Raw genomic sequence first — 27,390 nt, 5'->3', positions numbered from 1 at the left:
AAATAACTCACCCAGATTCCTTCCATTCGAGACACCTTCTCTTTTGATGTCTGGATGTACAATCGCTCAGGCTCTCCGGATGGCACGGGCCCATTGCGTTCCAGGGAGAGGATGCTTGGAGATGCGGTTCCTCATGCTGGTTGGGACATGATAAATGCAGGGTTGGAAGTACCATGGTCCTACAAAGGAATAAAGACTGTGTGAAACCAACAAGCCCCGTCTAAGTGGGAGAAGAAACTCATTGAGCATTTATCTTGAGCAATGTCATTCATAACTTGGCACCGAGTGCTCCGTGGGATAACAACTTTAAAACACTTAGGATTTTTCTAGAAGAAACCTTCCCAGCAGAGAGGCACGGGCGACTCCAGCTCCTGCTAAATTTAACACATTGGGAAAGGCAAAGTAAATAAATCTTCCCCTCCAGCTCTCCAGGAGCAGCCGAGAGGCGGGGGGGCGGCGCGGGGGGGGGGGGGGGGGTGTTTTAAACGCCCCCCCCGCAACTTTTCCCGCGGCCGCTGAGCCGTTCGAGTTCGGGGGAGATTTCACCGCCTCCCCGATGCAGATCAAAGGCAACTCGACGCGCCACCGCGGGGGGCTGCGCGCTGCGGGACGGGCCGCGGAGCCACCGCCGGCCGGGCGGGGCGCGGGGAGAGGATTCGGGGCGGGGGGGGAGCGGCTCCGCGCGGTTCCGCGCCGCTCCGCGCCGCTCCGCGCGGCGGCGGCGAGTCCGGTCCGCGGCGGCGGTCCGCGTTTTGCGGGCGGCCGCTGTATTTCCCGGGCCGTCCATGGCTCGGTGCTGTTGGCTCTCTCTCCGTCTGATCGGCGCAGGCTGCGCGGGGCTCCCTACGGGATCAGAGCGCTCCCCCGCCGGGACTCCACTCCTCACATCCTCCTGCTGGGACTCAGCTACATTTCCAGCCAAGCCTGGCTTTATTATGTGTGTCTGCACTGCAGCCCCAGCAGCAAGATCAGGAGGAGGAAAAGGAGCCAGGACAAAGAAAAGAGAGGGAGGCTGGCGAGAGCTAAAGAAAATAAAAACCCAGGGCAGCAGCGGCAGCAGCGGCAGCAATGAAGGCAGGAGCGGTGCCACCTTCCAGCGAATAACCCATGGAGGCAGCTAGCGGCCCCAGCATCGATGCAAAGAAGCACTTACCTTGTTCCGCGAAGTGCGTGCGTGCAGGGGAAGGCGGCGGCGAGCGCGGCCGGCAGCGGGGAGCCCACCCGCCCGCCCGCCCAGCTCCGCGCCGCGCACGGCCGGCCGCGCCGCGCCGGGGACACGGGGCGGCCGCCCCTCGGCCCCCTCGGCCAGCATAAAAAAGGACTCGTCGCCCTCCCCGGCCAGCGGCGGGGGCGAGGAAGGGAGAGGCAGCCGGGGACAAGAGGGAGGGAGGGGGCCGAGCGCGGCCGGGGGAGGATTTAGGAAAATCGCAACAAGGTCGCACTCCCGGAGCGCCCCGGATCGCCGGGGCCGGTGCTCGTCGTGGGTTTAGGCATTTAATTCTTTAATTCTCCCCGCGCGCCCTCCCCCACCCCAAACCCAGGGACCCCGTGCAGGGCTCTGCTTTTTTTCCTTTTCTTTTCTTTTTTTTTTTCTTTCTTTTTTTTTTTTTTTTTTAATTATTCCGAAAGTGCGAGCCGGACTGAGAGCCGCAGGGCGCCTGCAAACTTTAAAGAGAACAAAAAGGCGGGTGGGGGCGCGGGTCGGGCTCGCTTTGCGTCGGTAGTATTTGCACATCCAAGGGGGGGGAAGGAAGGAAAAAAAAAAACCACAAAGGAAAAAAAAATACTGCAACTGTTGCGCCTGTGATTTTATTTTTTTATTTTTAAATTTTTTTTTTATGTTTATTATTTTCCCCGGGGGGAAGGTGCCCGAGGGGGTGGAAAGAGGAGTTGAACTTGCCGCATTGCAACAGGCAAAAGAAGTGAGAAAAATCAAATAATCGATCCCGCTGCTGCTGCCGCCGCCGCTTCGCCTCGCAAAGTTTGGAGGTGGGGAGCGGGGCGGGGGGGGGAGAGAAAGGGAAGAGAGAGAGAAAGCAGGGAGAGGAAGGGAAGGCAGGGACGGGAGGAAGACGAGGAGAAGGAGGACGAGCCACGGCGTCCGGACATGTCCAGGAGGAAGCAAGCCAAGCCCCGCTCGGTGAAAGGTAAGGCATCCTCCGCCGGCCCCCGCCGCCGCCTCCGCCGCCCAGCCCCGGGCAGCCGCCTCCGCCGCCGCGACGCGGCCAATCAGGGCCGGGTCCCGGCTTGGCGGGGATTGCAAATCCCCCCCCCCCCTCCCCCCCCCCCCGGTACGGGCCGGTGGTGGCGGAGCCCCCCCCCGGAACGGACGGCGGGCGGGCGAGCGAGCTCCCTACGCGGGGCGTTGGGGAGCTCGCTCGCTCGCCAGCCCGCCGCCCGTTCCGGGTGTGGGTGTGTGGGTACCGCGGTGCCGGCCGAGACTCGCTGGCGACACGTGTCGCGATAATTGATGAAAGAAGCCGGGTAGCATCGTTGAGGCGGGGAGGAAGGAAAGTTTGTCGGTGATGCTCGGGATCCTGGTGGCGCATCAGGCGGCCGGGGAAGGGAGGAACAAGGAGCACACTCGTGTTTTAGCCGGTTGGCTTGAAATTAATGTTTCTTTATGATTGGGAATAGTAGCGCCGTCTGTTTCCTCCCGCTGTCCAATGCGCGTAAGGGTGGGTGAAAGAAGGGGAGAATTAAAACCGATTTGATAGCTGGGGGTTGAAAACTTGCTTGGGCTTGAAGAAACAATAGCCAAATTTAGGAAGAGCTGCGTTAATAAAGGTTAAACGTTAAACGTCGCGTGTTCTTCACCGTCCACAGCGAAGGGGTGTTTAAAACCTCCCGTTTGCCTCCATAAGAAAAGAGCTGCTGGCGAAACGTAAAGGGAGGGCCGGGACCAGCCCCGCGCCGTATTGCACGCCTTGCCAGCTTTTTGACTTAGAAGTGAATGGGTGCGAGAGGGGAAGGCGTGATTTCCGAAGCCTTTCGCTCCCAGCCACGAGGAGGTTAGCTGATGTGGGGTAAGGTTTTATTGTCCTCTGCACAAAGCAGAAGTCGCAAACTCAGTGGTCTGGGGGCTTTGTTGTAGAAGCACAAAAGGATCATAACTTTCGGTGCCACTGATGAAACAAAAAGTCTAAAGCATTCGTAATTAAATAACTTGTCGGTGGACAAAATTAGCATGCAGTTAATCGACCAGCTAAAGAAGGAATCAAAACCCCATCCAGGGCCATTTTATATTATTTGTGAAATACCCCCTGTTTAACAGATGATCGCAATGTAAGTCATACGTGCTTCAAATGTTTATGAAGTTTTTGTAAAGTCAGTCCTTCATCTTTATACAAAACTCTTAATCATCCCCCCCCCCAGACTAACAGTATCTTTTAGCATTGTGCTGTGGGGCAGGTTTGCAGTGTGGCGTTGTGACCCTCCACAATCCCGGACAATCTCTGCTAAAGGAGCTACTTCAGTAATTGGTAGATGAATGTTACAGTCCGTGGGCAGAAGAAAGGGTAGAGCTAGAGCTATTTCTAGGGGATGCTCTGAAATACGTTGTTTGAAACTAAAAGGATCGCAGTTTGAAAACAGTGATGCAGGCCTCGGGTCATGACTTTCCTTAGATGAGGGGATCACATTTAGTGGCCAGGCCTCAGGAGTTTAAAATATTTTTCTGTGCTAAAATGTTGCATTTAGTGTTCAGGAAATAGTTCTATGTCAGTGAAAACCTTATTTGCTCTAGAAGCTCAGTTAGTAAACATTGACATCTTGTGCCACAATAACGTTAGATATTTACTGTTTATTAGTCATTTGTTTTCTACCTCATTACTTTTTAGGCGACAATATCTCTCACAAGGGGTTGATACTTTATAATGAAATTTTGACCCTAATTCTAATACAGAACTGATCACTATATACAAGAGCATTTTTCTGAATTGAAGCAGGTAACTTACTAGCAAGTCACAGCTAAGAAACATTGTCCCGATAATGTAGAAATATCTAGAAGGTCTTTGCAACAGTGAGCTGGATGAAACCCAATTTTTAAAGATTCTAAATATTTCTGTAGGCACTAGGCACAAAAAAATGTGTTTTCAGCTTCAGCATAAACTGGCTGCAAATTACATGTCTTAGTATGAGCTGGGTAACAGAGAGTCTGAGGAATGAGCTGAATCTGGGTAAAATTTTGGATAATGGGAGGCAACTCATAGGTGTATGTAGGATAAAGAATTTCTTCCTTTCCTTGTATTCATCCATATCATCTGCTTTTAAAAAGTCCATCATATACATTTTGTGGTCTAGGGAGCTGGCAACCCAGTAGATTGCCACAGTACACGTTTCCATGGAAATAATTGAGATGTAATAAATAAAGGCACTCTGAGGTCACAGGTTTCCCAATTCAACTGAGAAGAAAACAAGCATAAATTATGTGGATATATGTGTAGCGTTTAGGACTTAAAATAATTTACTGTTTTTCTCTTTTCCATATATTTATTTCACTTTTGTATAGCAGCTTTGCTATTTATTAACCGCTACTGAGATTTGTGCATCCTTTTTCATTCAGAAAGATTACGCACTAAAATAGAATCAGTGTGTGCCTGCGATGAAAGGGATTATTCTGCATGCGAAAGGCAAGTTGACTGCATGTTACCTGTGAGCAGTGCTATCTGACATTAAAGAAGAAACTGACTTTGACAGAAGTATCAAATGTTGACAACTCTTAGATGCACTTAAAACAAAGTGATTGCAAACCAAAGCTGCATGCCAGCGAAGCTGCGGGTCATGTGGCCCCTGTGCTGTATTATCAGGTCTCAGGTTCAGCCCGGCAGAAACTTGCAGTGATTCCTGCAGCTGTAACTCCAGCAGAAACCATGGACTTTACCCTGATGTGGGATTTCTGATTTGCAATACAATATGCTGATTTGTTCTGACCATTAGTTTGTGCAAACTTGAAGATATTAACCTCCTAGCTGGTGGCTGGGGACAAAGTTCTACTTGGCTTAAAGGAAGGTTGTTGCAGATCACTGAGGACAGAGTAAAAGTAGGAGGGGTTGTCTTTGTTGGCTTACAAAATAAACACTTTGGTGACACTGCAGTGGTCGCAGTGATGGAGTAAACCACTGGCTTGTTCTGAAGCTTTGCTTCACATCACAGACGAAGCCTGTGAAAGTAATTTTCCTCGGCACAGACCCTTCTTTAGCCCTGCTGCCAGTAACCTCATCTGCTGAGGGCTTTATCCCTTGTCTGTAGCGAAGAGTTGTACCTTACTCAGTGTCATTAGAACCACATGGTCTTGAACCCCAGAACCATAACACAGCTGTGAACACCAAAACACACTGTCTGTCCCCCGTTACAGGTGATGGGGAGTGCTGTCAACACCAATGTCCTTAAAAGTTTGTTCTGTGCTGCCAGCTGCGGGGAGTGCTGGCACCCAGTCCATTGTGGGGTGGAGGAAGACCGGCACTGATCATTCCTCGTCATTAAACTGTAGCTCATCATTCCTCTTGATTAAACTGTAGCTTCTTGTGCTACAACTTTTAGGGCCTTCAGAAGTGGTTCTGGAATGTGAAGCGGGAGATGCTGGTAACAGTAACTCATAGGTTTCCAGTCCCTTGTAATTGTAATTGAGGAATTACGCGACTGCAATTTGTGGGGCCTGGGCTGGCGTTGGCACAAGGTTTTAAGCATCAGATGCAGTTTGGTTGCTGAATTTGACAGTTCTGCAAATTGCTGTCAGCTTGCAAGGGTATTTTGTGCATAAACGTGCTAGTCAGTAATCAAACTGTTTTGCAAAAGAATGCACTAATTAAGTCTAGATTTGTTATCCTACTTGAAGTTGCAGAATTGCTGTCATATTTTTTTGCTTTCAGTTGGCAAAAAATGCTGATAGAAACTTTTGATTCACACCCTACCTGCCTCATTTGTGTCAGTCAAGAAGAGAAAAGGGGAGTTGCTCGCTACTTCATTATCTGCAAAGTAAATAAAAATACTTCAACCATTTGCTGAGTTCCAATTAGTTGATTGCTATGAATGATCTTCTTTAAAGGAATGCTGTTTTACCTATCTGCTCATACAAAGGTTTGATTTTGAATGTCTTGTGAAAAGGATTCTCTTTGTCTTGATTGATGTCAGGAATAAAAGCATGATGGTAATATCCCTTTGAAAGCTATTGTATTGTCAGCTCTGGCTGACAGCAGGAGGCCCTCCTAGTGCTATAGATTAGCGCTGTGAAAACACTGACATTTTCTTTGTTATATTGCTGTTGTTCTGCTTGCAAAGTCAATTATACAATGTCGGAGCTCAGTTACAGAGTTGACTGTGGAAGTAACAATGTCTTTCATACTTGTCTTAAAGATATAATTTTCCTTTTTTTCCCAGTTGATAGAGAAGAACCTGAAGGTACTGGAACAGCACATTCTACAAATTAAATTTTGACAAGTATAATCATAATTGCCAAATACAAGAGACTTGTGTGATTATCCTTTAATTTTACAGTTCATTCAAGTTTTGGCGGAATTTTATTGATACAGTGAAAGCAGCAGCTAAAATTGATAAAACTCATATCAAATAAGATTACGCTCTTGATTGTTCTTTATCAAGTGTAGCTTTTGGGGGATTAGGAATAATTGGAGATGTTGGTGTTTCATTGTGGGGCTGGTGCCCTGAGAGCGTTTGAATCCATGCAGTATACTGAGCGCTGCCTTCAGGGATTAGCCTGCAGTTTTTAATTTTTGCCTGTGTATTTTGCTACAAGCCTAGCAGCATTCTCCCCTGAACTCTGCAAGTCCCATTTTCCTGCCTTTCTCTCTCTCCGGTGTGCTTTCCTGGATGGGATCTGGGTGGTATTTAACTGGTTTTACTGATTGAAACTCCTGCCTGTGTGCAAACACCTTTTAATTGTGGCCTGTTCCCATTGGTCTCAGTGAATATAGCGAATAAATGTGGCCAAAAATTGAAAAGAGTGGGAAAGGTAATGCAAAAGGTTTAAATGGGAATGGAGAGAAAATAGAAATCTTGTATTTTTAGTGGTGCTTCGTCTAAAGCCATCAATGAAAAACGACTACCACGTAACAGTACTGGCTCTCGGAGAAGGCCTCCTATTTTTTTTCTTCAAAAATATTTGTGTACCATCAGTGCAAGTTAGAGGACATCATTCACTGCTGAATTGCTTCAGATGACACGTGCAAAAAAATAATCAGAGCGCTCTTGTTAGGACGTTAATTGTAAGATTTCTAAATTACTATTATAAACTAATAGAGTAACAAAAGATTCCACAGTTACCAGTAATTTGTCAGGATTTATTTTGTTTTTCTTCAATAATTGAAAATTAATGTCTTGAAGTGAAAGCAGATGTTCATGCCATCCTCTGAATTGGATATAAAAATGATGTTTTGTAGATGCATTAAGCTTGTTTAAATACAAATTGTCTTATCATAGATGGGGCTTTGGCTTGGTTCTATCTATTGTTTGGTGCCAAATTAACTTTTAGGTTAAACCTGGGTATGTGGTTTCAGCCTGGTTAAATTAACTAAGCCAAGTGGTTGGGGTGGCACCCGATGATGAGTTATTACAGTAAATGTTTAAAAAAATCTACCTTGCCTGCTGGCTCTGTGACTGATGATACTTTCTCATACTGTAGCATTAAAATTTACTTCTATTTTTGATAAATGTGCTCTTAATGGTTTACTTGGTTATTTTTACTGAACTAGTTAATTTATGTCTCCCCTCCCAGTTCCAATTTGTGAAATCAGTTTTTGTGCATTACAACATTTGAAAAATGCAAACCACATTTTTTAAAAAAAAGAAATAATCTCTTGGTCTCATGCGTTACCTGCAATCTCTAAAATATAACACATTTCTTCATGTATTCTAACATTCTCTTAAACAAAAGATTATTAATTACCCACAATAATTGAACTGTCTTATAAAAATGCCTGCATCAACCCTTCATCAATCCATCAGTATTCTCCTTAAACGCCTCTGAAAAAGGATGGCCATTATGTTCCCTTGTATCCTAGTAAATGCGCTGGAGTAATGAAATACTAATAATATAAAACCTATTACAGACCCATGCTAAATCTTGACTGACAAATGGTGCTGGAGGGGAGGGTCTGGTTCTGGTGCGTGTGTTGGTGGATGCGGACTCGGAGGGTGCGTGTGGGAGCTGGAGCCAAGTGAGGACCACCTCTGAGCTCTCTCTACCGCGTGCATTTATTCAACATACTTTTCCAGCCCAGAAGTAGATTCTTGTGCATTTTCTTTCCTGATGTCCATTAGTAAATGCAGAGAAGCTGGTTCCTTGTTCTCTTCAACAAATAAGGTGATGCGAGTTTTAAGTACTACATCTTCTTGACAACACCTAGATGTACATACATGTGCAGCAGTCAGCTATGGTGGTTTGTCCGAGTCACTTTATTCTAGGGAGTAGAAGGATGTGCAGAGACTAAATGGTCTCTTGTGACATTTCCAGCTACAGAGGGCTCGAGCTTCGACTTCTTGCAATGGTTTGTTTTCTAAAATGCAAACAAAGGGACCCGATGGGGTTGGAAACTGGGTGATGCCGATCGGAACGGGCTCACAAATCTCGTTGTGGTACAGTGAATCGGTATATGGCATTAGCTTTCCTCTGTATGACTTATTTCGGATAGCACTGCAATACCCATCTGAATCTAGCGATAAGTAGCTTCATTATATTGTTTGCATTTGCTTAGAAAGAAAACCTTTTCCTTTCTAGCCACAGATTAGGCAACAGAAAGACCAATTTGCAGAGCTTGTAAATGCCACTTGTTAATCATATGCAGTACAATTATTAATTTTTTTTTCTTTTCCCCCTTGGATGTATTAAGTCAACTTTTTAGCTTTTTATGTAATTGAAATTTGCCCTTTTGTTACCTGGGCATGAATTATTTTTGAAATGTTGTCATTACCCGCCCTGCTGTGAGGTTTATCTCTTCTGTTCATCCTAATTAAATAAAACATACTGTTGTTCACCAGTCTCATGTTGAAGCGAATTACCTGCCTGAAGGCTCGCGCTGGTGTCGGGCATGCTTGTTGCAGCAGCAGCCGTTGACTAACACATTTACTTTTAGATTTTCATTTCAAAGGGCTCAGTTTGTGCAGCGTGACAGGTGAATGGTGAATGCTTTACAGGACTTTCAAGAGCTGAACAAACAGTAAAGGACTTATTGCTACCGCGGCGGAGTGGCAAGTACAAATGTAAGGCAGCCTTTGTGGCAGAGAAGTGTTTCCTTTGCTGAATAAAGGCCACTCAGGAGACCTGAAGGGCTCGCTTGGGTATGCTGGAGGTGAAATAATCTCAGTCGTGGTCTCATTTAAACCCACCCTACCTGCGTGTTCTCCTGGGCAATTTCTAGTGGGGTTGATCTCGGCTCTCTTTGTAGCATCACCCGCAGTTGTGTTCTCCTCGAGTCTGGTACTGATAACGAAGGCTGCTTCAGAAGTGTAACAGTTGGAGTTTCTTTATGCAGAAGTTATTTCCAGTTCATATTAAAGAAAGTAAACAATGCATTTGGGTTTTAAAGCGAAGCGGAGGGAAAGGTCCCTGCTTGTAGAGAAACAGTTTGTTTAAGCCTCTGATAGCGCTACAGAAAACGTGTTGCTCACTAGCGAAATCCTGTTATGAGTAAAAGTACAAGAGTTAACAAGTTGCTGTGCTCCAGTCTCTGTTGGCTCCTGCTGGGCTCTGGAGGTTTGGTCAAATGTGGCCTAATTCTGCTTTCCAAATATTAAAAAAAATTACACAGAGGGCAAAAAGACAAGTTCTTAATATGCATATCCTGGGAAATTCCTAAACCAGTATTTTTACCCCCTCCAGTCCCAAGGCTAATCAAAATTCCTTTGTTTCCACATCTACCATTAAAATATATGCCTCCCTTGGTTGTCTGCTGACTGTACAAGTTTAACCACTCAATCGATTGGATTCACAAAAGCTGTTATTGGGTTTACACAACATTTGCCTACAGGTAATTTACAGGTAGGGGTGAAGCTCCACACAACCTCCAACAGGACTGGCACTTAAATTAGCAGCTCTGCTCATTGCTTGATGATCCTCACCTGGCAGAGATGAGGATTTTCAGGGTTACCATTAAGGTACGTTGGCCAAGCCTCCACCTGGTGAATGCTGGAACTTGTTTCACATGGTGATGAACTGAGTGGTAATGAAGATAATGTTAATAAAGACAGACTTGCTGTGCCCTTTGAAAAAAAAAAAAAAAAAAAAAAAAAGGTGTTTGGTGCAGTGCAGAGATGAAGTCTTTCACTGGGTGGGCATCTAGGATCTGCTTTTGCAGTTTTTAGGGTGAGTATGTTTTTTTTTCTTGAGGCTAATTGGAGCTGGATTGGGTGCTTAAGTGTAAGCCAACAGTGTAATTCCAAGCCCCCTAAGCCTGCTGGAGATCTAATGCTTTTAATCAAGATTCCTGTTGGTGCTAGAGGACTGTGTCTAGCCCTAGGCTTATATCAGCCATGGGGGTGAAGCCTCTGTCTTGTTCTGGTGGTAGTGTTTCTTACTGACCTCAGTAGGGATGGGATCGTATTCTCGTTTTTTGCATTGCAATTGAAAGAGCAAGAGAAGCAAAGAGACTTGATGGGAATAGTCACTTGGTACCCAACGCTGCAGAGAGCATCTCCTGTTTCTTCTGCTGGCTCTGTGAGATTGCTGCTGAGGGGATTTCTAGGAGAGCGCTGGGCAGGTTCAAGGTGCAGAGGATGTAGCAGTGTGGTGGGAGCTCCCTGTTGGCAGGAAACCCAAGAGACCTGGATTTTGTTTAACACCTGTTAAAGCAGGTACAGGCTTATATAAGAAAAATTGACTGATTTTTGTGAGCCTGTCCCCAAAACTGGAAAACTAAAAGGATGTAGAGAAAACACATGGTAGAAGGATGAACTTATTACTTGGGGAAGCAGAAATGCTGAACAGAGAAAGATGAAAATAAAATGGAGAAGCTAAGAAATCTGTTGCTGATATTGGAGTATGGAGGGTGCCTGATGATGAGATGCAAAGCTTTGGCACAGAGGTTTACTTACCTGGAGCTGCAGCTATATTATTTTTTACTTTTAGTTTAAAGACTGAGAGAAGGAACAGATCTGAAATGTGACTCCAACTCCATGGAAAAGGGTATGATTAAGCATAAGCAGAAAAGAAAACACTAAAAATTTAAAACACCTAAACAAAGTAGCTTTTCTGCTCTTAATAGACAGTGGCAGTGCTTTCCTGTCTGGAGGAACGTATTTGTTGTGGCTTATAGTTGTTTTCTGTTTAATATAGAGGAATTTGAGGACAACTGTGATTGCAATCACTAATTCTGGAAGTTTCAGCTATTTTATGATCATGGCAGCATCTGAACTTGGCCTGTGAGGACTCTGAATTGTTCAGAGTTTTGGAGGGAAGAGGAGGTCAGGGCGGTAACTGGAAAAAAAGTAGGTTTTCAACACTTCTTCTGTGAATGCACGGAAATACATATAACATTTGATGTGTGTTCGTGTGTACATGAAAAAGAAGGTCTAGAAGAATAGGTAGTGTCTCTTGTTAGGCCAACTAACATGGTTGGAAAACGCAAGGAAGTTTTTCTGACGCACAGGCTTACCTTCTGCTCTGAAGAAAAAAAAAAGCAGCAGCCTTCTGGCTATTTTGCTTGATAGGTAAATGCAGCTTTGCTTTGATTTACTTATTCAAGCTCTTACTCATATTTCTCCTGCTTCATTAGATTACTCACATGAGTAAAGATGTACTGGATTACATAGTAATGCCAAGCTTGTGTATTATTTATTGCTGAATTCTGTGGATGCATTTCAGCCAGGTAATTTGCTCATGGCCTCCTTTATTTCTAGGAAAATGGCATGCCTTGCCCTTCATAATTTCTTTGCTTTTACTGACCAGACTGTTCCCCCAGAGGGCATGTGGGATGTGGCAGAGTATTGAAAATACTGGAATGGAGAAGTAGAGAAGGAGGGCTGTGTGTGAATTGCACCTTATTTATGCTTATGCTAGATTTATATGGCAAAAATGGTGTGTTTCTGCCGGTGATACTTTGTGGGGAATGTAGTAGGCAACACTGGGTGAGAAAGTTGTTACCTTGAGACTTTTTTTTAAAGATAAAGAAGTACTTTCAGTCTAATTCTGAGCATCCTTCAGGAGTATGGTACAATATATGATGAGCCATTTTAAAATGAAACTGTGAGTGCTTGTCTTTGGATCTTGTACTGAGTCTTGCCTGATGCTTGTGTATGAGTACACTGATTTGATTCCCTTCATTTCAAGGGTGTTTTCTTTCCTAATTTCTTTTCTGCTTGATAACAGATAAGTGAGATTTGTTTTAAAGCTCCCATTTGGTTTATTTTGACTACTATTCTTGATCTTAAATAAATACTCAACAGAGAGCTTCTGTTTTTATTCTTCTCAATATAAGTAAATTCAGTAATAAACCTGAACTTAAAGGTGAGGGTCTGGAAAAAACCCACCCCCACGAGATGCTTGGCAGAGCCGTGGTGTGACCAGCGCACCGAGGGGAGCTGCAGATCCCTGCCTGTGGAGCTGCCAGGCTGCACAGCCGGGCATCCCTGGCTGCAGCAGGAGCTGCTGCTCCAGAGACCTGGGGGGACAAAACCCCCCTGCAATTGGCAGAAAGACGCCGCTTCAGTGGTGGGGCTGTTAGTGGCAGGCAGGCAGATCTCCGGCGAGCGGGGCTCGCAGGGCGGTCTGACACGCACCAGGAATTCACCCAAAGACCAAATGCATATTTTCATAAAGAGGTATCTCGGCTATGATTTTTTTCCTCCTTGCCAGTGGGTCTGTATTCAAAATGTGGCTCCAAAGAAAATGCATAGAAAAATGAGCTTTTAATTTGTCACCTGCTGCTGAACCACCCTGTCTTCCTTGAGATGCCAAGTTGTAAATGAGGTTTTTGTATCCCCACACACGGCCATCTAAGAAATGTTCTGTGTGTCGTAGCTGTCAGTGGCATAGCTGAAGACATCAGACCGGTGGCTTAAAACCTGCTGCTGCCTGATTGGGGTGAGCAAAGCCAACGCAGCGCAAAACCTCAGCAAACAAATAGGCAGGTAGAGAAACTGTTGTCTCCAGTGGCTTGGGAGGTCCTGGCTGCCTCCAGAGCAGGGGCTGCTTGAAGCTTTCTGTCCAGCAATGTTGAGGACGAAGGAAGCAAATTGTTTCTTTGTGCTATCACTCACTGCTGTTGGAAAACTCCCTTTGAATTAATACTTAAAAAAAATGCCATATTGGTTCTACAGATTTTATTTTGTGTCTGGCTGCGCATCCTATGGCCTCTTCTACCATGCGTGTTTGTCCAAGCACTGGGGATGGCAGGTATCCCATCTAAGAAATGCAGCTTATCGCCTAGCAAACCTCAAACCACCTAATGAAAGCTTATCTTGAGGTAGAAATCAAGAACTTTGATTTTAAAATCTATGGGCAGATGGTGATGGGTTGAAGGAAAACTAGTTCAGCTGTGGTACTGGCAGGGAAACTGTATGTTTCCCAGTGCTCCTCCACCCAGGAGAGCAGCTGCTGCTGTTATAGCTGCCCCAGCCAGGTAGAGACAGCCGCCCTTCACTGTGGTATCTGAGTGCTCGTATCGATTAGGCAGCTGAAGACTAGTGATGGTAGGAAATAATCCTGCCTTATGTGAGGGTATTATTGTGCATAACTAACCTTGAGACGCTGTCCTCTTTGCCTTCCTTCTCTCCTGTTTTCTTCCTAATATCTGTAGCCTGTGAATGCTGGAATCCCTTTAGCAGCTTCGCTTCCCTTCCCACAGCATCTTTCCTACCTTGGAGCTTAGGAAGCTTGAGAGTGCTTTACTTTGGGGGAATACCTACAAGTAGGTTTTCCTCCCCAGGTGGAAGCCTCTTTACTGGTTTTTCTTCCCTTGAATCTTTGCTGGTTTTGCTCCTTGCAGATATGGAGAACATAACCACAATCCTGGAATGTGTTAGCAGAGCTCCCTGGGTCAGTCATGCGTTTCGGGAGGGAAGGAGGCAGGGGAGGAAGGGGCAGGACACGGCCTGTCTGTGGGGCAGTGTGCGCGGAGTCCAGCCTCAGCCACCGCTCAGCTCACGGTGGGACCTGCCGAGACAATGACAAGGAGGAGACAAGGTGGAATTGTCCCGCTGCTTTGGGAAGCTGAAGGCTGTTGGTGCTCTTATTAAAGGGAATTTATCCTGCTCTTCTGTCTTTCTTACTGTCTACTGCTGGCTTGACTCAATTTTCTTTTATTGGCACATCCCAACAGATTTGTTTTCTTCTGAAGACTTTTTTAATTCAATGTTGCCATGTTGGAAAAACACACGCCAGCCCCTGGCTGAAATGTAGCCTGCAAATTGGCGTATCCCCCATCGGCTTTGAAAGGGAGCATGGAGGTGAATCCTGGTTGGTTTGGGGCTGCCGTTACCTTACGCTTGGCCTGTGAAACTCTGTGTTTTGCTGCCTGGCACAGTCCCGTGGCTGTGCCCACTACTGCACGAGGTGAGGGCTGATCCGATGGGTTTTGCTCTTCTTCTGTTTCTGGCTCCTTGTCCTCCTGCCTACCTAGAAAAGGACTCTAAGGAGCTGATTTTATGCGCCAGCCCATCAGAAAAGTAACCCTCTAGCTCTCCGCTGGCTGCAGGCAGGTCTGGTGTGTGTTGGTGCAGGGTGAGCATGGCACGGCAAGCCTCCTCGGCAGCGTTCAAGTGCTGTCAGCTTGGGTCAAATCTTTCTGAAAAGATCCTCTGCTGAGGTGGCTGGACTGTGTCCGTTCACATGGCATGTGAGTGTGTGTCCACACCTGGAGTGGGCTGATGGACAGGTCACAAAGTCTCTGCGGATGTGGCCAAGAAATGACTGTTGTTGAAGCAAATGCTCGAATTTGTGGTGAAGCAAAGCATGCAAAACAGCATGAGCACAGCCTGAAGAAGTTCACTGAAAGTGGCAAAGAACAGACTCAAGTTGCACAACTGCTCGCTCCTCTCCCATTCGCACAAGAGTTGTGTGTCCCAGTGGGGGTGTGAGCTGTGGAGTGGTCCATGGTGTCCTGCTGTGGTGGCTGGGTGCTGCTTCTCGTCCCTCTCTGGATGGGAATCCCAGCCGAGTGGGCAGCTCTGAAAGTAATGCAGAACAGAGAGAGCGAGAGCTTGTGTTGTGGGGAAAAGAAGGCAGGCACCCAGAGATCAGAATTTGGCCGATGCCTTTCACTGCACCTGTGCTGGTGGAAGTTGCTGGCAGCAGCCTTGCATGAGGCAGCATTGCTGGAGAACAATTTTCTTCTCTATTCTAACTTAGTGGAAATAATATCACTAAGAAATTAGATTATGTATCTCAAGAAAAAGGGAGATTTGTTATTCTGCATTTAGCTTGCACCATAGGCTGTGTCACCGTGGGGCGTGTGCCACCAAGTGGGTGCTCCTGCTAATCCTGGCACTTAAACGCCAGCACTAGGGCCTTTGGCAGATGCTGGTCTGTCTCCTGTGCTTGGATGACAGAAGATATGATGGTAAATCCCAACTCTCTTTGCTACTTTATACAGGCTTTTTTCTTATGGGTGAATTTTGACTATTGCTGACTCAAATATCGCTGTGCCCCGTAACCTCACGTATAGGTTGACGCACATTGCTGGAGTTATAACGTAGCTGTGACTTTGCTGAGGACAAAGCCTCTGCTGCCCAAAACACCCAGTGTCCTTGGGCCCACACAGCTGGTGGCCGGCCTGGCCTCTAATGTTGCAACAGTGGCTTGCACTTGTTTGTGTTCTTATTTAGATTATTTCTGATGTGGCAAATTTCGATGGCTTTCCCTGCTGGGAAGGGCTATCTTTTCTCCACCCGCCCTTGCTTATTTTTAGTCATAGGAAGTAAAAGAATTGGCTGTTTGCCAAGGAAGAGGCAAAAAAAACACAAACAAAAACCCCAAAGCAACCACAACGTTGTACCTTTCCTTGCCTTTAAAAAGAATTTCCTCCTAAGTGTAACTACTAATGTGGTGGGGTTTTTTTGTTTGTTTTTTTGTTTTTTTTTTCTTTTCAGGAGAAGCTTGTGATTCAATGTTAAACCAATAGCGCGTGAAAGAATAAAATAGGGTGGTTTCTTGTGTGTTTTCCTATTTATTGTTAATCTTGTTAAAATTTGGGGAAAACATTGTGGTGTGAAAATATGAAGAAATGTCTCATATAAAGGAATAAAAGAAAGTAAGATCTTTAAATAACTCAGCATGCTTGTGCAATAGCTTTGGTTGGGCTGCAGTCTGGGCTCTCAAACAACCTTAGTTTTAAAAAAAAAAAGCTTTAAATTTTATAAATATTTCTGTCTTTCTTTCTCTTTCTTTTGCAATACCTAACATACGTTGTCTGTTCTGCTGTTAACTCCCTGATGCAGAATTCCTAAGTTTGGGCTAATAGAAAATTTGGAGGATTCTTCATTATCTGAACCTCTTGAGAAATACCAAATATGTTCCAGTAATTGTGGTGTAGTACAACAGGGAGTCACGCTGGCAGTTTGTTGGAAAGGGTTTTTCCTGTAGTTATGAAAACCATACAACTATTAAAATCCCCAAAACTGAAACCATGGGGATTACTCATATACTTACAGTTAAGCGCATGCCTAAAGGTAGATATATTCAGCATGCCGTTTTGACTTGCGTTTGATTCCTAGCTTGAGAATAGCAGAAAAAAAAAAAAATTCCTCAATCGCTTCAGTCTTGTGCAGCCTTTTTATTCTGTGCTTACACAGCTGTAGCACGCTGCGCTGTGGCTCACAACAGAAGCACCTAGGTTTGCTATAAAGCAGATTATTGATAATAAAGACTGAAAAGTTTGCAAAATAGTAAGATACTCCAGGCTGTTACAAGAGATTCGGAGTCAGATTTCTCCCCTCCTACCTTCTCTTCTGCCTCTGCCACAGCTCCTTGATGGATGCACATGTGTCACTTAAATTACTTTTTTTTTCCTCTCTCTCTCAATATTTTTCATCTTGGTTGTATGCAAAGAGGGTATAACATTTGTGCCTTGGAGAGCAGAGTGAATTTATTAAACATCTTGAGATGCTGGATAGGTAAAAGTGAAATGGACACCAATATTATAGATCAGGCCATAATATTTGGGTTTGCTTTGTGGTTGTTTCATCTTCCCTACTCTAGAAGATGTTTTAGAGACTAGAATTAACAAGAAAAACTAGAAAGTGATGGTTGCTTTATAGCTGCAGTAGAGGGACTTTGTCCTTGCCCGGCAATCTCTTGCTGAGAAGGTGCTGCTTGCCTTGCCTTTCTGTCCACAAGGTAGCAATAGTAACACCTCTCTGTATTTTTTAGTTTCTTTCTTAAAAACTTCTGTTGATTAAATACTTATCTTGGATGTGACTTTCTCTTGGAAAACACTGGCATGTGTCTGCAAGTGTACTGGTGTATCATCCTGAGGAGTTAGTTAGCGCATCTATTCTTAAGAAACAAAATGCGTTTTGTGTCCGTGAAACTGTCTAAACAATTTGTTCTGTGCCAGAATTTGGAAATATGCAGGTTGCGGAGTATAACTAATACAAAAATGTTTTTGTTGCACTTCTTTGAAGAAAATCCATTCACACAAGTATCAATATGTGAGGGAATTTAATTTTAAAAACAGTCCCAGCCACTTTGTAGAAAAATATAATGCAGTACATAAACTCATTTTAGACACTACTTATTCTACCGTGTCCCATTAGTTGATGTTTACACAGCACTTTGAAAATGTAAAGCGCTATATAAGTGCTTATTATTACTACATTATTATTATTCTCCCTCTTGAAAAAAGACCCTCTAGGGAGAGGGAGACTTGCTTTGCATTTCGTCTGTAGTGCAGATCCCACAAGAAATATACCCGCTTGTTTTGGTTTTTACATTCTTCCCTCCCCACTTCCACCCTTCTGGAAAAAAAATAAGCATTGTGTTTTAGAGATTGGAACTCTTATTTAGTTTGTGCTTGGTAAACTGCACCAATGAGAACATTATTTGAAGGCATATAAAAATCTTAAAATAGCTTTTTATTCCAATCTGTGCAATAAAATGAATCACTGCCCTGGTCTCAGCTGCTGTGGTCCGTGGGTGCTGCGGAGGCACCCAGCCCAGCCTGGGCCTGGAGGGATACGCAGGAGCTGGTGACGATGCCCTTTGCTGGGGTCCTCCTGCCTGGCCCGTCTGCCACTGTGGGCCCAAGGACAAAAGCCGCTGAGCGAAATGAGTACAGGGACAGTGCCAACAAAGCCTTAGAAGAATTTCCTTCCTATAGAGAGAGAGGAAGCACTACAAGGTTTTTCTGTGGTATCAGAACTATTGTTTTCCTTGTAAAGAAAAATTTGTCAATCTCTTGTCTCCTTTACACCCTCTTAGCAGCAGCCTGTATCACTGCAGGAGAACAAGATTTCAGTTTAAGTTATTTTAACCCCCTTTATCCCTTGAATCCTTATCATGAGAAGGACTTTTAGTGGGTGATGTTAACTATTTACATCCTGAAATCTGAGAGCAGTTCCCTGTGCCCCTGCATTATACACTGTGCTGTACCATAGCTGAGGCTGTAATCACAGCCGATGAAATTTGGAGTTATTTTTGAGTTGGTACCCCTAGACTTGCATTGTTGTAAGCTAGGGAAGTGGTAACTGTAAGCCTCCTTTGATTACAGTGAGGAACATCTCACTCTTCTAGTTTTGCTTTTGTGATGGTGCTCCCTGGTGCTCGGGTCCCTGCTTGGCCCCGTGCTGGGCTCCCTATGACACAGTGGCTCTGCTTCCAGCATTCCCTGCCTGTCGCCACTGTCGGCTGCATTTTGGGAAGAGGTACAGAGGAAAGGGAATGAGGCCTCAAACAAATGTGCAGGATGAGAGAGCCTGAAGATGATGTTTATTACAGAGCATACCCTGACTTACTTTTGTCACTGGATTTGTCCCTTGCTTGCACCACCGCACATGGCCACTAAAGAGTGAGGTCATATGCAGTGTTTCAGCCTGGTTTCCAGCAGAAACAGTGTTTTTTGCAGCTGTCATTATCTGTGTGTACGCGCACCCTTTGGCGGTGGTTCAGTCTGAGCTGGTGTCCCCCAACTGCGCTGGGGGTGGCGGTTGCTGGTGGCTGTGGTCCCAAACTGCTACAAACAATGGCAGGGTGAAAGAAGGTGGGAAAGGCTTCAGCCAACGCTGAGCAGCCCGTGCAGGCGAGTGCTTGCAGTACTGGCACGGCTGCGGGAGAGGCTGCAGCACATGGGATGGGGGCACAGTGACAGGTTGGGCCAGTCCTAGTTGTGTTCAGAGCTCCCTCTCCTTTACTCATTTAAAGTGATTAATAGTTCAGCTGTGTGACTGACCACATTACCAGGCGTTGTCTAAATCACAGCTGAAGTGTAAATGTGGTCTGGCAACTTAAACCCACGTATTATGTTGTTGTTTTATAAAGGGTTCACCAGCCTTGTCAGTGCAGGTCGGATGCTTTAGTTTCAGAGAGGAAAGCGTGAGGCTGCGGGGAGGTGCAGGGCAGGGATGGGGCTGGCATTGGCTGCGGGGAGCAAGGGATGGGAAGCACTTTGCCCCTTAGGTTGTATCCCTCCAGAAGCTGCCAGTCCTGAAATTACTGCCCAGGAAACTGGCTGTGGGCGAGATTAGCTGTGCTCAGTGCCCAGGGACTTGTTGATGTCGGGGAGGTAGTGGGACATGTTGGCACAGCCTTGCATCCCTCCCCGCTTCATTCCTTTCTAAATAGCAATTAATCTGGGGGTGGAAAAGTGTAAATTTTTATAGCCTGGAAGCTTAAATTCAGGATGAAAACCAGTTCACTTGGGCACCCTGGACTGTTTGACTGATTGCAGATGAATGCACACAGCCTGCGCCTGAGGCAGCAGTAGGTGTACGTACTTGATACAGTTAAAAAGGACAAAAAAATTCCACAACTCTTCTTGCCTCTTTCAGTCCAAGACTACCAAGTTTGTAGAAACCTTGTCAGTGAGGCAGACTTGTTACTGAAACCTGGCTTTGGGTGATGCCCAGCACAACCCTTGGGTGATGGAGGGCACTTCCCATGCCCTGCAGAAGACTTGGGAAAACTCCAGAGAGATCAAACTTACCTGCTGTTCCTTAGAAAAGGTAGTTACCTGCAATGGGAGTGAAAGTCATCAGATCTGCATGCTCCTTGTTTCCTTGTCAGTGCTCATCCCTTACCCTCGGGGTGTCGTTTTCTACTTGTGTTTTGATGACAAACACACCAAAATGGAAATGAACGTGGCAGTCATTGCTCTCACTGTGGTATAAATCACAGGGGTGGGATGGGGTGGATGTCACCGGTTCCTCAATGTCCCCACATGGGAGGACAGGGGATGTCACAGTCTCCCTGCATGAACACCAAGTAAACCCTAAACGCATGCAGGCACAAAGATGCTCCAAAACCACAACCGGTTTGTGTGGAGGTAAGGGACAGCAAGCATGTGCCCTGCAGAGAATAAAGCACGGCTGGCCACCGAGCCCTGGCTGTCATCAGCCACACGTGGCTGTGAACTGGAGGCTGCTGGGCAGCGGGTTGGCTCCCGGGCTGGCCCCCGTGGTGGGCGGCACGAACAGCCTGGGGCTGGGCAGATGGCTCCCTCCCGGCCGTGGGGGCCCCGCTCTTCTGGGAGCGAGCCCCGCTGAGACTGCAACAACAGCAACCCGGGAGCCGGGCAGATGGTCTACTGGCGGCCGCCAGGATAATTGCATCAGCTGGTTACTTCTGCAGCCAGCGGAGCCTCCTATTTGTACTGCTCTGAAATGATCCTGATTTTTTTTTTTTTTCTTCTTCTTTTCCCTTCCCTGCCTTGTTTAAATTTATGTATTTTTTGGGAGGGGTGGGGTGAGGCTGGGGGTGGCCATCTGCTGGAGGGGGTTGATGGTGGGGTTGGAGGAGGCTCCAGCAGCCACCTGAACGGGTGAGGGGACTGCGGCGGCCTCCTGTTCCTATACTGCGTGTCGCACTGGGCTCGAATGATGTTGCAAAGAGAAGAGCTGGACCAGTATGACCCTTCCCAGCCTCGGCGGTGCTCTGCAGTCTCAGTCCGTGTGCTATACACCTGCCAGCCTCTGCCTAAATTGCTCCACATAGCTGAGCTGCGGCTGCCAGGAGCGTGCCAGCCTGGGGTCTGAATAATGCAGCAAACCCCCTCGGGTCCCGTCTCTCTGCTGCCTCCTCCTCCCTGGTTCGCCACCTCAGCGCTGCTGCTGCAGGAGGGCTGCTGAGATGTCCGCTGGCAGTTACTGGGGCTGCCGTGCAGCCCTGGCTCGCCTGCCACCCTCGCTCATCCTTTTGGGCTCTTGTTACATAGACAAAAGATCTGCCTGTTCCTGTCAGAATCTCTTCTGTTTACGGGGATTGCTGACATGTGTGAGCTCAGCTGACTTTCTAAGCTGCAAAGTATTTGTAGAGGGTAGGCAAAGGTGTCCTGGAGATGGCCGGTGTGCCCCCAGTTGGTTCCTGAGTGCCTTGGTGCTCCTGTGCATCTCACTTCAGGCTTGGCGGGGACGGGGCAGGGAGCGATGAAGTGGCGCCTGCTGTTTGCTCGGGTTTATTCGCTCTGGTTTTAGCTCTCAGCATGGCACAGGTAGTTGCAGTAGAGCTGATCCCAACTTACTGCTGACCCAGAGGTCCTGTAATCCCTAATAGTAGTAGGATTAGATTTTGTTCAGCCAAGTCCTCCTTTCCTTTCTGTTTTTATTTTTCCCCCTTTGCAATACTTATGTGCCAGTCTGCCTCCTGCCCTGACCCTTGCCTGGTTACTCTAGCTCCCAAGAAAGCCTTGGCCTTCTTTTGGAAGAAGCCCTCCCAAAACCTGTCCCTCCCTTCTGTGCCATCCTCCCTGTCCCTTCGCCCCTTTCTGTGCACGAGATTTGATTTTGCCTGCTGTGAGCCTGTTTTTTTGTGCCTCCTGCTCTCATTAGGCAGATGAGATCTCTTGCCTTGCTTTCTGGGTCCACAACCAATTTTTGTGATGGTAATTTTAGGACTTTGATAGACAAGTACAGACCAGACTCTTCCATTGGCATGAATTCTGCAAAACCGTCCCAGTTCAGCTGGCTGTGGTGTGATGCTGCTAGTCCTTCATGCTACCCTTTCCAAAAGGGATGGGATGTATGGATGCGCTGAGGGTTCTTAAAGCCTTGCATAAAGTCCACCTTTATAATCAGAGAGGGACTGCCCAGACTCTGCACAGCTTCAGTCGTTAGAGTGCTGCGGTGGATTTGGTTAGCCATGCGATGATACCAATATGAAAACGTGACGTTGCCCAATTCTGTGAAAGTCTCTTTATCTGCCATAAACTCCAAATGTTTAACCGAAACTTTGCAAATCTCTCACCAGGCTCTTCAGGATCAGTTCTTTTGTAGCCTTATTTTTTCTTTAGAGATTGTAGGTGTGTGTAATTATATGTATTTTCGAAAGCTCTAACTATGCCTCATTTAAACTTCTGCAAACATTTTTGTGAGGCCAATTAAATGCCTGCAGAAGAAAACGATCAAAAAATGAAATGGGGAAATGTGCGTTTACCCAGATAGAGCTCACAAGCCAAGCAAAATGTTATGTTAGCCCAACAAATGGGTTATTCAAGCAAAGTTCTACCAAGACAAACATAGGAGAGTCAAGGGTAAGTGAGTTTTGAAGCAATATGGGATGTGACCCTCGCAAGTTCAGTTCTCAAGACTGCAGCGGTTGAGAAGGTGCAGCTGAGTTAAGGTCCATTTGAAAATGGCATTGGAAGAGCCCTGAAAAAAGCAGTCTGAGCAATATTTTTCAAGTACTCTCCCCAAAATTCAGTTCGGGGTCTGAACCTCTTCATCATTGGATCCTTTTATTTGCACGTCTTTACTTAAGTATTGCAAGAGAAGTCAGTACCAATGGAGTCAGTGCAGCTCAACAAGGGGGAGGGACGTGTTCTCATACCCTCTGGAAGGCACTGGGCGGGGTATTTTCTCCTTTGGTCACTCCTGTGGGGCTCCTGCCCATCTCCGCTCTTGTGGTTCTGGGGACCTTGTGCCAGCAGGGCTGGGACATGGCACGGTGCAGCGTCCGGCCCTGGGCTGTCCCGGGGGGAGATGGCAGCACCAAGCGGGACATGGAGGCAGGCACCAGGGTGTTGTGGCAGCATGGAGGGGTTTGGAGAGGAGCAGCACAAATGGAGTCACAGGCTTGTCACCTTAACTGTGTTTTAAGGAACTGATTCTGCTGCACTGAATTTAATTCCCATTTAATTTCCATCAAAGTTAAAAGCAAAACTCATAAGTAACTGGATTGGGCCCAGTGCGCTCACAGTCTCTGCTGATCAAAAGCAATACTCTGTTTCTAATTTGAGAAGCATTTTTTTTTTTTTTAAAGTAGTTTGAAACAAGAGGAAACTGTCACATCCTGAGTGACATCCTGTGTGCTATGGCAGCGTTCTTGCTGCTCGGTGATCAGAATTTCAGCCGAGGGAATAAAATCCAATCCATGTAAAAATGTATTTGCTTTGTGAAAATCTTGTAGTATTGCACAAGCTATTTTCTGATGGTAAAACGCAAATCTAAAATCTATATCCAAGTGAACAAAAAGACTAATTAAATTAGTTGTCTGGAGGAAATACAGAGGACACTGAGTTATTGATTTGATTTTAGTAAATTTGTTTTAATATGCAAGATTACTTTTTTAATACTTGAAATTATCGCAGTGTTTCACAGTGCAGTTAATTATTTCTCAAATTGTATTTTGTTCAAGACCGCTAACTCGGTATCCACCGCTGCCTGACTGCTGACATGCTTTCTGCTGTTTGAAGTGCCCCCAGCTTGTGGGGAGCTCGCTCGCAACTGCTGGGGCTGTCCAGCCCCACTAAGCATCTTTGGGTGCTGATAATTTTGGTTTACATTTATTTGTCTTGTTATTCCCGGAGGGTTTGGGCCAGTGCCTGCCCTGGGCAGCTCTGCTGCTGCCTGTCCCGGGGTGGGGGGTTTGACAGGGATCCACGGCACAAGCCCTGAGCATCTCCAAAGGAACAACAGTGAACTTCCCGCCCGTTGCACCCAGGAGCGGGATGATTTTTTGGCAGCCTTCTGCTGTGCCCAGCTTCCCCAGCCTGGGGAGAGTTGACCACTGGCTCCCAAAGGGGCTGGGAAGGGAGAAAGTCAACAGTTTGCTCCCCTGCCCACCTGTGAGGGCGGTGGGGCTGGCAGTGTGGCCAACCAGGTGGATGGTGGTGGCACATGGGGCCTTCCATCTTTGTACACAGTGGGGGGAAAATCTGCCCAGCAGCCCTACTTGCTCATTCTTACATGGTATAAGTGGCCAAAGTGGCAGCGAAGGAACAAATAGGAGTCTTGGTATCTTGGCAAAATGCTACGTGATCTACAAAATATGCCCTCCCTGCATGCCAAGCTCTTCCCCAGAACTAGGGAGAGACGTTCAGCCCGCACCATGCCTGTGCCACATTGCTGCTGGGTGTAAAGCAAGGAGGACCCTGGCCACAGGGGACATTGTCACCCTGCAGGGGTCCCTGCTGTCCCCAGGGCCTCGGTTGCCTGCAGCACCCCTACAGGCAGGGCTTGGCTCGGCTGGGCTAGAGGGACTTAATTCTCTAACACAGGTGAGCTCATGAAACCAAAGGTGTTGATTTAAACAATGCTGACCTAAAAAGAGCAAGTTCTAATCAACATAGTATGTTTTACTAACTCCTTAGTTGTTCTCGGTACTGCTGGACCCCTGCGTGCTGGTCTGGCTGTGACACCTGTGTATGACCATGAGCCTACGAGTGACCTTCAGCATCTCCCAGTGAACCCTGCCTGAGGAAGAAGAGGCACCATCTAAATCTAATTCAGCTCTGCCCACGGCATCAGGGGGTGATTTACTCCCATCTTTAGTATTTGGAAGTCAATCTTAATGAAGATAGATAAGATATGTTGACTCCTCTCCTTAGCTAATTTATCAGCTTTTAAACCTGAATGTATCTGTTAAGGTATATATTTGTATTGGTTCTGGACAGTTGGCAGAATAGCTAATTTTTCTGCTTTATACTCGACATTAAACTCCTTTGTCTTAAAACACCTGCAGAACACAAACCAGTCTTTTAGAAACATGCTTAATAACACTTTGTTGAGATAAAAAGAGCAACAAAAGGGAAGAGGAAGTTGCTGCCCTTTTGGGTACCAATACCTATGTTGATGTGGATGAGTGTGTGTTAGCCCATGATGAACGATGCTGGGTGTTAGCTGGGGCGGTGGCACGGTTAGGTTTGTTACACGCTATGGATGCCAATATGCAGGTGAGGAAGCAATGAGAAGGTGGGATGCTGAGCAGTCCTGCTGGGCTGCCTGCTGGCCATCCCCGCAGCAGCCCCTGCCCCTCACAGACAGGGTCGTACGGCGGCTCCCACCTGGCCACTGTGGCGCCGGGCTCCGTCTTCCAGCAGTTTGGTTTCAGCACAGCAAAAACTACCCACTGGGGAGCAATGAAAGGGGATTTCTTCAAAGTTGCAAACATGGCTGTCTGTAGTTTGGGGTATTTTGGTACTTATTTATTTATTATTTATCCCTTCTTGTCTATTAAAAGTGTAAATATTTATAAGGATAGGGTGGGGAATCACTTGAAACGATGTTGCAACTCTTGAAGGGCTATATTTTTGTTTTCCAAGACCTCAGTTGTCAAAACAGGGCAATGTAGAAAAATCTGTCTGCCCCAGGTGACCATCCTGCCTTGCCATGGTGACACATAAGCTCCTAGCTGTAAATTGGGGTGAAAATGGTCCTTTGGCCAGTTCCAGCCTCTTCCTGGCAGGATCCATGGTATCCAGCAACTGTTGCTCTGGAAAAGCAGTCTGTGCTGCCAGGAACTGACTTTAATTTTTAAAAAGTGTTAGTCAACAGTGCAATACCTGATTGCCAAATAAAAAAGTTAAATTGAACCCCAAATCAGATGCTCCCTGCTAAAAATAAAGAGGCTGCAGATATGTGGGTGCACATACATATACACATACAGATGTTTATGCTATGTCTGAAATATTATGCTGAAGGTACACATCTGCGTGTGAATCTGTGATATCTCCTAGAGCAAGCCCCAAACATGTCTATAAGCACATCCTATTTCCAAGTGCCTGGTTGGAGAGAGCACTGAGCTGACATATGTAAGAAAAATAATACCTTGAATGATTACCACAAGAAATACCAATGTTTGGGATAAATTTGGCTGTGATGGCAATTCTGTTTTCCTAAGATACTGTGAAAATGACCAGTGAAAGCTTTGACATCTAAAAATGGCTCATCCCTCCTGTGCATGCGTATTCACCGTAGCTCTTGAGCATCTTTGTCCTTTTCTCACCTTGTGTCAGACATATGGACAAACGCAGTGAAAATTTTAGGAGTGGTAATGTCCCATAGGAATGTGTAGATGAAGGGGTGCTATGAAGGTATTGTCTTTCTCCTTGTGCTTGTGTTTGTAAATGTAGATCATGAAAGACTTCTTTCCAAAAGTTCAATTCTTCTCACTTGTGGTTCTTCCTCTTCATCGTGCAGCCGCGTGCCATGGATAAGCGTGGCTGGGTAGTCAGAAAGTGTATTCCCTGTTCTTGCTAAATAGACAAATGTTAGATTTAACGTAATGAGAAATAACTTTTATTAAGAACGAGCTAGGCCTCCAGAAACAGAAGGACTTCAGGATTAAGTTCATGATGAAGTATGAATGATGGAGAGATTATTGTATGTGGGCTCTTTTTGTTTCGTTTTTTTTTTTTTTCCTGTTTTTATCTTTCTTTTCTTTAGAAATTAATCTCTTGTTAGACCGAGTTACTCTCTCAGCGCTGTGTTTTCTGCCGTCCCCTGCTTGCTGGGCGGGAGCTGCTCCTGTGAAGGAGCTGCGTGTCCCCAGGTGTAGCACAAATCATCAACGCATCCTGCGGGGTGCTGGCAGTTGGGACACCTCACCCCCAGTCCAGAGACCACCGCAAGCAGAAGGTCAGCACCCATCACCTGGCAATCAGGTGAAGGTTTGTAATGGTGATGTGCTGCTGCCTCCTCAGTGGGCTGTTAGGGAAAGCTGAAATCAGCCTAATGAGGGTGGGCAACCAGGAGCTGCTTCTGGGAGACAGTGGGAGGATCCAGGCTGGTGAACGGTTTCAACAGGATAAACACATCACTTTCTATCAGTCTCTTCTCATTTGGGAGCAGGCCTGTCTCTTCTTCCCTCAATTAAGTGTAGAGAGACAAAAATCCATGTTTTTCCTCTTAAAAGTTACAGAATAAAAATTAGGTGAATAGGTAAGCTCTTATGTTTCCTGTCTACCCTGTGGGATGTTTTTAGAAAACTTTCATAAAATATGTGTAAGCTGCTTTCCAACTCACTGGTAAATGATTTCACTTTTCTAGCTCTCAAATTTTATTAAATTTCAATTT

General features: G+C 46.1%; 1 protein-coding gene across 4 annotated transcripts in view; it reads left to right on the top strand.

Annotated features, from left to right (window-relative positions):
* Positions 1-826: 826 nt before the first annotated feature.
* ZNF423 (zinc finger protein 423) overlaps positions 827-27,390 on the top strand; it is a 235,397-nt gene continuing 208,833 nt past the window's right edge. For all 4 annotated transcript variants that reach the window (XR_012586519.1, XM_074583084.1, XM_074583086.1 and 1 more), the window contains exon 1: positions 827-2,147. Coding sequence is in view for 3 of the 4 variants with exons in the window: in XM_074583084.1 (XP_074439185.1) it covers positions 2,108-2,147 (40 nt within the window). In the remaining variant the exon portion in view is untranslated. The remainder of the gene's footprint in view (positions 2,148-27,390) is intronic.

The sequence above is a fragment of the Larus michahellis genome, chromosome 4 (genome assembly GCF_964199755.1).
Source record: "Larus michahellis chromosome 4, bLarMic1.1, whole genome shotgun sequence".
Lineage (NCBI taxonomy): Eukaryota > Metazoa > Chordata > Aves > Charadriiformes > Laridae > Larus > Larus michahellis.
This window is presented reverse-complemented; position numbering and strand designations above follow the sequence as displayed.